This window comes from Carica papaya, chromosome 7 (genome assembly GCF_054855325.1).
Source record: "Carica papaya isolate Zhongbai chromosome 7, ASM5485532v1, whole genome shotgun sequence".
NCBI lineage: Eukaryota > Viridiplantae > Streptophyta > Magnoliopsida > Brassicales > Caricaceae > Carica > Carica papaya.
Window position 1 is genome coordinate 3531830 of NC_142315.1, and position 10831 is coordinate 3542660.

General features: G+C 34.3%; 2 protein-coding genes across 2 annotated transcripts; both read left to right on the forward strand.

The window, feature by feature from the left end:
• Positions 1–468: 468 nt before the first annotated feature.
• Positions 469–8038, forward strand: LOC110812891 (strawberry notch protein (DUF616)). The gene is made up of 9 exons (XM_088207602.1): positions 469–1414; positions 1915–2190; positions 2395–2608; positions 2764–2873; positions 2958–3157; positions 5905–6008; positions 6681–6868; positions 6959–7158; positions 7469–8038. Exons 1-9 carry the CDS (start codon positions 1171–1173, stop codon positions 7691–7693), a joined length of 1761 nt encoding a protein of 586 aa, XP_088063728.1. The 5' UTR covers positions 469–1170; the 3' UTR covers positions 7694–8038.
• Positions 8039–9577: 1539 nt separating this feature from the next.
• On the forward strand, positions 9578–10507 carry LOC148252887 (uncharacterized). Its single transcript, XM_088208091.1, has one exon. It carries the CDS (start codon positions 9818–9820, stop codon positions 10256–10258), a length of 441 nt encoding a protein of 146 aa, XP_088064217.1. The 5' UTR covers positions 9578–9817; the 3' UTR covers positions 10259–10507.
• The last annotated feature ends 324 nt before the right edge of the window (positions 10508–10831 follow it).

Below are 10831 nucleotides of genomic sequence, written 5' to 3' on the forward strand. Positions count from 1 at the left end.
ATTAATTATTAATATTGTTAAATTAAGTATAAATTTTACGTTTTTAATTTTTAAATTAAAAATATAAAAATAATAATTATTATGACTCAATAAAAGTCTTAGATTTATGATGTAATTAAGTTGATTTAGGAAATATTGTAAACTAAACATGAATATTTCACTGACAAATGTCTTATACCTTGTGTTTTTAATTCTAAATTAAACTAAAATAAATAAAATTACAAAACGTCAGAATTAAATTATTAAATACTTTTTTAATTTAAAATTTATTATTTGATGTTTGACAAATGTCGTATTAATTTATTTTCCACAATGGAGTTAATAGTCACCGTCTGATTTGTTAACATCATGCACATGGCCCAACTAAGCCTATCAAAATTCCCCCCCAATGTTTTATTTTTCTTTTTGGTATTTTAATTTGATAATTCATTTAATCGAGTATATAAATATTGGAAGATTTTTCATATTCCAAGATCATTGAATTTACCAAAAACCAAAAAGAAAGAAAAGAAATTAGAATTTTGAAGTCATAAGCTTTGATATTCTGATCCCAGATTGACATCACCCCTAATATTTGCCAAAACCCCTGTCAGCCAATCACAAACCCTAGATTTATTCTCCTTTTTAGTTCACTATTTCACCGTTCTCCGCTTTTTTCATAGCTTGGATCATAGATTCTAATGGGTTTGTTTTCACACTGAAATTCACTTTTTTTTTACCCAAAAAAAAAAAAGAACAATTTTTTTTCCACAGCAAAACCCATAAACCAAATTATTTTAAACTTCAAAATAATACTTCAAATTCTTTTTTTTTTCTTTTTTTTTTTTGGAGAACAGATTTTTTTATTCTTCCGCTTTCTTTGTTGATTCATCTGAAGTACTGGGAAAGCCCACATAACAAAATCATACCTCTTCCCCTTAGAATTAAGATTGCTAAGTTTTACAGTGATTGATTTGAGCACATTCAAGTGAGATTCTTTGGTTCCCCAAAAGCTTTTCGTTTTGGGGGCCAATTCGGAGAACTGGGTTTTACTTTACTAGTCCAGCTCGGTTTGGTGAATTGAAGAGAGAGAGAGAGAGAGAGAGAGAGAGAGAGAGTTTGCTAATAAAGCAGAAAAGAAGCTTGGCGGGGAATGTGCAGAGAAGTGTTTAGGAGTTTGAAGGAACGACAATGACTGGTGGGTCATTGGGTATTCGCTCTGGAAGTTATGGTTCATTGGACAAGCATGGACAAAACGGTTTGTTGCCAATCCAAAATACGACTCGAAGTAAGCCTGGGAAGATGCTCAAGGAAAAGGAGAAGGATAAGTTGGTTCACTGGATCTGCAAGTTCGCTGGTCGGAAGAAGGTTGGAATGTTGCTTCTCTGCGTAATTTCAGCCGCCGTCTTTGTCTGGGTCCTCTACGTTGGTAAAGGTTCGTTTATTTTTTCCTTTACTTGTGGATTGTTTACTTCCTGTCAGGGGAACCTCTAGTGGTATATTTTAGGTTCATTTTTTATATGGAACTGAAAATTCTACGTTCAGTTTTATCTATTTGTATTGCGTTATGTTTAGTTTTGAATTGATTTGATGTTCTTTTCATAATTTTGCTTAAATATTTTAGACAAGTTATGGGCTTGAGAACGGGTTATCTATGTTCTTGGTTCCATTCATGCTCTGCTAATTGCTGGAGTTAATGGGTGATTTCACATTAAATAAAAGTTGCAATGGTATGATTTTTTCTTGAAAAAATCAAATAAGGAACTCTTGGCTAATCCATGATTTTGTTTGAAGCATTGAGATGGTTGTTGTCAGGTTTCCACTTTACCTTGATGTGGTCTTTACTGAGTCTCTGTATTGAAATCTTTGTTTTTCAACTTCATTTATATTGAAGTTATATGGGATAATGATGCACGGGCCTATGGTTGCTTTTAGGTGAAGATGCTCAAGATGGTGCCCGTGTCCAGAACATGGGGCTTAATAGCAGCTCACCGATATATTATTCTGAATCTTCACCTTTAAATGGAGAACCAAGTGGCACCATGCATGATCAGGCACAACTAGGGGAGGCGGTTATAAGAAGTGAAAATATGGTTTTGCCCCCTCCTCCTCCTTCATATTTTCTTGGCTACACTCTTCCTCCAGGACATCCATGTAATAGTTTCAGTTTACCTCCCCCGCCGGCTGACAGAAAAAGAACTGGGCCACGACGTATGATCTAACTTATCTTTGCTTTCCTTCTTTTGTTGCATTTATTTTATTCTATTGTATTTTTAAATCTCTGAACATGGTACACATTTCATGGTCTCAGTTTTTCCTCTTTATAGCTCAATATAGAAAAGATAGAGCAAGACTAAATTTTACTTGATAAATGATGTGATGGTGATGTTACTGAGCTGCTTGCTTGAATTTCAGCTTGTCCAGTATGTTATCTTCCGGTGGAGGAAGCTGCCGCCTTAATGCCAGCAGTTCCTTCATTTTCTCCAGTACTTAAAAATTTAACATACATCTATGAGGAAACATTAAACAGAGAAACAGAATTTGGAGGCTCTGATTTTGGTGGATATCCTACTCTTGATCAGCGGAGTGATTCTTATGACATAAGAGAGTCAATGAGCATGCACTGTGGGTATGGGTTTTCCACCTTTCTATTATATTTGATTTCTATGTTCTTGAATATTGTGTATACTTAAGTACTAGATGTTATTTTGTTGATATGCTTGGTTTGTCAATAAAACTGGTCATGCTAGTAACATTCCTATTAAACCTCCCTTTGTCAACCAGATTTGTTAAAGGTCCTAGACCTGGCATTGGAACAGGATTTGACATGGATGAGTCCGATCTCCTTGACATGGAGCAGTGCCGAGGCGTGGTTGTGGCGTCAGCAGTATTTGGTCTGAATCTGCATCATGCTTTTCAAATTATTATTTTCTTGTGATTTATCTGCTACCTTGCTCATTAGAAATTGCCTTCTTCAGGAGCTTTTGATGACATAAACCACCCCAGGAAGATCAGTCAATATTCAAAGGAAACTGTATGTTTCTACATGTTTGTTGATGAAAAAACAGAGGCATTTTTGAAAGACAAATGGGGTATGGATTCCGTAAAAAAAATTGGAATATGGAGAGTTGTTGTTGTTCATAATCTTCCTTATACAGATGGAAGGCGTAATGGGAAGGTAAATTTTTAAATTTTCAATCAGAACTTCTTTTCAGTTTGGCTAGATTATATATGGCCCTAAACTCAACTTAACCAGGCTGTAATAATACTTTTGATGCAGGATGGTAGCGGTTAAACTAACTTGTCCTGTAGATAGTTTAGGAATAAAGGAAATTTAGGTGAGAAACAGAAGAACAAAAATAGTTCAGAGTAAATTAGTGCTCAAGGTAAAAAGATATAGGGGGAAATAAATTAAACGAGATATGTTAGTCATAACAATGATTAGGTGAAAAAACACAGAGAGATAACAGGGAATAAAACCTCAACAGAAAAATTTTTAGTTCATCATCATCCACTCTCTCTTCTTTGTTAATGTCTAGTAGCCTTTATATACACATTAGTTACAACTATAAGGAAAATAACAAAAAAAAAATAATGTTATAATTTCCATCATACTCAAAATTTAAATAAATAAGACATTAGAATATTATAATGCCTAAACAAACTTAAATAATCTAAATAAACTACAAACATTAAATAGTAAGAATTATTATGGAAAACTCTTTTATTTGAAAATTTATTTTTATTTTGCATCATTTGACCCACTTGGTGAAACTCGTCTTTGAGTTTTGAAGTGGCAAACATCAAGATAATAAAGGAAATAAAGGCTCAAATATACACTTCAAAATCTTTAAAAAGTCAAGGCTTTTGATAGTCTTCATACAAAAATTCAAAGTTAAATATAGGTTCCTTAAGATTATGTAAGCAGTGAGGCAACATGAAATCAACTCAAGGAATCTGTTTAATGCAGTTATCATGGACATAATCACTTCAATAGTAATAGAAGATAGAACACGATTATTAATGTTGGAAGTAGAGCACGATTATTAAAGTTGGAAGTAGAGCACGATTATTAAAGTTGGGAGTTGCTTGGCATCATTAGCATGAACAAGAATATCTTAAATAGGAGCCAATATTTTTTGAGCTTCCACTAGTGGTTTGAAAGGAAGTTCAAGATTTTCATCTTCCATCACAGAGGAAGTTTTGTTCTTTGCTTAAACTCAACCTTTAATTCTCATAGGACATTCCAGACCTTCTTAACTTCTGACTTCAATCTTATTCCACACACAGTATTTAACAAACAACAGTTTTGTATATGCAGCAACCGTTCGGAGAGTTTTTAGCATAGACAGCATCTCAAATCCATTGCCGTTGGTTATAAATTATTTGTGGATATATTTATACTTTTTATGCATTCTTAAAGGGTAAAAACCTGGTAGAATACATCATACTTGATCAGGCAGATGTCATAATGAATCAGAATAAAATTTTTATTTGATCTCCTGTTATATCAGCTTTTACGTTGATATGCTATGTAAGTAATTATAAGGTGCAAGTTTGACCAAAGTGACGTCAAAAGTAGATAGAACACTTCATAAAATGTTAAGAATCAGTAGAAGACCTGTTTATACAGACTTGAACCGGACAGGTTAAAAGTGGGAACTAGTCAAAACAGAGTAACTAATGCCAAGGCAACCAGAGATACGTAAAGACCACAACTGTTCTCTGGTCATAGCTTCCTCTGGTCATTGTGGTTATAGATCGGTCATTATTTTTACTTTTGGTGGACGGGAAGGCAGAGATCTAGCAAAGCGGTGATTTGGGAATCCAAGAATGAGTTTTCAGTAATTTCAGTTGTTGGTGCTTTGGAATTTGACCTATCTGTGTTGTCTGGGGTAAGTGATGGCGGTGCTGTCTATAATGCTACAATGGATAGTGGTGAACTGAAAGGTGGTGTGTTATTTCGCTTGTGTTTGAAGGCAGGAATGTAGTTAGAGTTTCTTTTAAAGATTTCTTTTGGGAACTAGCAATATTTGTGAAATTTTGGATTTTTCTTTGGTAGATTTTTTTCATGAGAAAGCAGGGATGATAATTATGCTCTGGTACTAACTGATGCAGACCGAGTAGGGATTAAACTAACTTGTCCTATTGATAGTCTAGAAGTAGAAAAAAATGTATATGAGAAAAAACCAAAAATATGTCCAGGAGTTAGAGATCGAGGTGAAGAAATATAGAGGGAAATAGATTAAACGAGACAGGTTAGACAAAAATAATTATGACAACATAGGTGGAGAGAGATAACAGAGAATTAAATCCTAACTAAGAAATTCTTAATTCATTATTGTTTGTTCACTCTTATCCAATTTGCCTCTCAAATAAAATTTTCATTTAAGAATTTCTGATATAAAGCCTTTCTTAACAACTTTAACTCATTTAAGGGGATTGTCTGCTGTCTTGCTTATCTATGATCCGATAGCTCTAATTCTAAACAACCTTCTTTTTTCTCATTTTGATGAATTTTCCATGATATGAATGGATGGGGTTCATATGAAAAATGAATAAGAATATTGGGAAGGTTTATGCGGTTTCAGTTTTAAGAGAAAGAAAAGAAGTCAGCTGATTGATTGTAATACATGTAAACCAGGCATACTCTAAAAAAAAAAAAAAAGTAAAACCAGTCATGTTTATTATCTTGCACAGGGCTTAATTTGATTTGCAAATTAGAACTAAGAATAATATCAGAGCTTCTTATGAATGTCAAAGTTTATTTCAAAAAAAATCTTATGCATGTCGAAGTGAAATCTTTTCCAGGATGCAGTTGCGACATGACATTTAAATATTTTCATTTAGGATTTGTGGGGGTTTGCTACATCATATGAGACCATGATTTGATATGCATTTTTTGCCCATATTTTTGCATGACAGATCCCAAAGCTTCTCACTCACAGAATATTTCCCAATGCCCGTTTTTCTTTATGGATTGATGGGAAGCTTGAGCTTGTTGGAGATCCGTATCAAATTCTTGAGAGGTAATCAAAATTGCTGTTTACTTTTACCATTTTATGACATATTACATGAAAGTAAAATGATGTAGTTACATCTAGATACAGGTTCAAGTAAGCCTATGACTATTGTTTCTTCATATTAGATCTATTGAGAATTTGTCTGCTAATGTATATTCTGCGATGAATTTCCTTGTCTGCTGGTTGTTTTAGGAATCTGGGCATCAATAACTTTTTTTTTTGAAATATAAGGTATCAGTAACTTAAAATTATCAAGTACTCTACCTTAGTATGGTTCAGGATGAATTGATTACCATAGGATAAAGAATCCGGTTATCAAGTTGCATATTTTTATGTTCATATTTGACACATGCATGCCATTCCTCCCGATGTTGATTCCCTGCTAAATTGCTTTCATTCTTAGCTTCTGTTCTTCAATTTATTCTCTATTCTGCTAACTTCCATTTAAATATAAAGCTTATGAATTTATTTTCCATATCTCGTGTAAGCTTGAAGCCCTTTTGACTAAAGGTATTCATAGATGGAAATCCCATGAAATGGTTTCTTGGGAAAGTCTTGAGCAGAAGGCTCTATAAATCATATAAATTTGCCCACGTGTCTGGCCCATGAGGGGTTTTTTGTGTCTTTTTCCCCCTTTTCCCAACTCTAGATTTCAGTATCAATGATTTTGATTTCCAGGTTCTTGTGGAGAAAAAATGCCACATTTGCAATTTCAAGACATTATAAACGCTTTGATGTCTTCACAGAAGCTGAGGCAAATAAAGCTGCCGGAAAGTATGATAATACTTCTATTGACTTTCAAGTTGAGTTTTATAAAAAGGAAGGATTGACCCCATATTCTGAGGCTAAGCTTCCTATTACAAGTGGTATGTTCAAGATATCTGTTTTTGGCCTGTTGTGTTTTGTTGAACCTATTTCACCTTTCGTGAAATTTCCCTATGATGGTTTGTCTGCAGATGTACCGGAAGGGTGTGTCATTATAAGGGAGCATGTCCCAATTAGCAACCTATTTACTTGTCTTTGGTACAATGAGGTTGATCGCTTTACGTCTAGAGACCAAATTAGTTTTTCAACGGTGAGGGACAAGATTAGGGCAAAGACAGACTGGATGCCCTATATGTTCTTGGACTGTGAAAGGCGCAACTTTGTTGTTCAGGTGATTATCTTGTGGACTCTTGATAATTTGAATAATGTAGCTTCTAAAACTAGGTATTGCAAAAATTATCCAAAATTTCCGGTTTCCTTTAGTGGGTTGTTTTTACTCTTAAAATTGCAAATAAGGTTTACCTTTTGGATTTCAAACTTTGTCAAGGAGCATCTGAATCTCATCATTATAGTTTTCTTTTTCAAGAAGGGATTAAACATTCAGAAAATTTTGGGTAAACATCTGAGGGAAGGTTTCAACTTGAAGTACACTCTAATTCTTTTAAGGCAACCTATAAATATTTTCTTGCTGCTGCTTGTAGAAACATCATCTGGCAGAATTAGAGATGTTGGCAAAGAGACAGCCCCCACCACCTCCGCCTTTGATCGGTGAGTTGCCTAGGAAATTTTCACTTGAAATTTCAAACGAGACAGTTGTAAGTACTCCTGCTAGGAAGGTCCCATCGAAGCGTGGGAGAGATAGAAGGTCCAGTTCTAGGCGGCACCGGAAAGTTGTTACTGGTGGCAAGGACTTGGATTCAAATTAAAACACTCCAAAACAGGTTATTTTCAAGAGATATATAATTCTTTATCCTCCCCACTGAGATTTTGGGGCTGGAAGAGGTGTGTGAGTGTTGTAATCCTGTTCCACAGAGAGCACTACTTACAAATTTTTTTCTTACTACTTTTTCCAAGATTTCTATTTTAATTCATTTTTTGTTGTATATATAGTATATATAATTGCAAATAAATAGAGTTTTGGTTGCCACAAAAAGTCATTGGGTGCGGCAATCATTTTGTTGTTTCATTATCCCAGCAGCATATATTGTTGAATAGCTACATCAATATGTATCCTTTTTCCATTGAAATTCAATAAAGTTGAAATTTTACCACTTGGGGTTTCCTTCTGTATTTCCAATTGATTGTGCTGAAAACTGAGAGCTTGTCAAGGCCATAGCCTTAAATTCTAACCACCTGCAGTTGACCAAACCAGGATCAATGATACAATTCTCTCTTCTGGTTTCATTAACTGATAAATGACAGGGAAGGATTTATCTGGGTGAAGATTTGGATGACCGAGTTTGTATATTTAAAAAATTAAACATATACATAATTAACTTAAACATTTAAAACCTCTGAGTCATGACTTGGGGCAACATGGTTGCAGTTGAAAATACTTTGTGATGCTCTGTTTCTGAAGTTGGTTTCTCAATATGATTAGTATTTTTTTTTTTTTCAAAGAAAGTATTTTATAGAAGCTGAAAATTTGTTCAATAGATTGTAAATAAAAAAAATTCATTATTAAGTGGCATAAATGATGGTTGATTGGTGGAGTTGTGACTGAGAATGTCTTTTTACAGCTCTGCTTTTGCTGCACAGCAAGTAGTGCTGTCTGCAGGGGACACAAGCATGTGAGGGTTACTGGTTATACTCAGCAACCCCCATTTGATTAGAACACACAATTTGCTACTTTTAGTTTTTATTTTATGTTTCTATGACAAATTATCAAATTTACCTTCAAATTTGATAATTTTTTATAACTTAATTCTCTATATTTTACTCGTTACAATATATGATTCATGAAATTTCCAATTTGCTTTAAATATTAGTTTTCTTCATTTAAAAAACAGTTCAAAAAAAATGATTTTAATTAGTTTGGCTAAAATAATTATCATTGAACTATCAAATATTCGAAGGAAATCTTTTCCGCAATTGCATAGTCTCAGAAAGTGAAATTATTCTCTTCTTTTTCGATATAACGAAACTATTAGAATTTTATAGAATCACAGTAATAAGTGATTTTTTATCGGCTGTTAATTCTTTTCTCTCTAACATATTATAACTTGACTGCATCATTAAAAAATGATCAACGAAGCTCGAGCCTCAATGTCTAATTTTTCTTCTTGTTATATTCTTGACATTGTAAATACTCATTGCTAATATTATTCATGTCTTTCCACTAAAAAAAAAGGAGTTAAATCATGAAGAAGCCTAAAGCACAAAATGGGTACTAAGCATTTTTATTTTATTAGTTTCTTAACATTTTCTTCATGTCTTAATGTTTCTTATGAGATCACAGGGATGAGTTGTCCCAATATGATTTTATCCAATAAATCTTGACTTCTATTTAGAGTTGATGGAAATGGTTAGAATATTATAGATATTTCAGTATAATTATATTAATTAATATATAATTTAAAACAAACATAACATAAACTAGTTGTATATCTATATGAACGATAATCTTGTTTGACCCATCATTACTCTAAATCAAGACATGAATAGAGTAGTTAATTATATTTTAGACTTGGGTTCAAATTCTATATATTAACTACAAATTTTAGTGGGTTAAGACAGAGCTCCACTACATTCCATGAGGAATCTGTCGGCACGTGTAATCAGCTGCCACGTCTCCAGCCAAGTAAAAATCCTGGCTCCCACTAGATCCTTATCTCCCAAACTTGAATCTCACGGTGTTAACGTCTGAACCAACGAAATCTTAAGCATGATATCATCTCCTCCTCCTTCATTGTCCAGGATGAAATGAAAATTGAACAGAGCTAAGAACAGAGAAAGAGAGCGCTTTGGGTTCTAATCGGATTTAGCTATGCCTACTTTACAGGACCCGTAATCAACGTTTGATTGAAGGAAATCTGGAGCTGCTGTAACAAATGTCGTCGTCATCATCGGCGTTCGTCGCAATTTGTCGCCTTCATGCTCTGATCGCTCTCACTAGCGGGGCGCTCATGATGTTCCACATGGAGGAGATCTACACCTTCACACATGGGATCGAGACTGCGATCAGGCTTCTGGGTTCGACGCCACATGACCAGCTCTTGATCCGGACTTCCGATTCTTTCTCCGGGTTGCTTCTCTTCGCCATCGGTTTCTTGCTCTTCATGGTGTCCTTTGTTAAGGACCGGGAGTTCCAGTCGTTTTTCGCTAAAGGTTGTACCGTTTTGCACGTGTTCATGGCGATGTGGAGGTTCTGGTTTGAGAGGAGGGTTGAGGATTTGGCTTGGGATTGGATCAGGCAGACAGTTGGCGACATCTTATTGGCACTTTCATGGGTCTTCTTTCTCGTTTACTCTTGGAGAGAGAAGTATGACTAATAAGGCTTAGAACCCTGTTTTCCCCCTCTCATTTTCTTCTGTTTAAATTAAACATTTTCTGATCATTGTGAATGTTTATGTGAAGGGAATTTGAGATTCCGGAATGTGGGTGTTTTTAGTTTGTACAATGATGTCAATGGGTAGAGCTCGGGTTTTTTCTTTTCTTTTTCTCCTTATTCCGGCTTTAGTATAATGCTTTTGTATATAGTTGCTTTTAAATCAATAAAATATAAAAGCTTTTCTTTTTTATGTGTATTTATATATTATATGAAGCTCTGTTTTGTATGATATCCAAGTTCAGATGAATTGAGCTCTTTAGTCTGTATAATACTGTGGATCAACCTGATGATGTTCCCTTTGTGAAAAAGCTTTGTGCTAGTATCTAATGTTCCTCTCATGTCAGGAACTTGATCCTTGCATAATATGCAATTTGCTTGTCTTTGAAACTATGCTTTTTCTATCTGGCATTTGCTTTTGCAATTGGTTGAGGTGTAGTAGGTGCCACTTTCTTGAAAAGAAACTTGTTAGGATAGTTTTAGGTTAACCCTTAACCTTGGATTCTCTTTTTAAAGC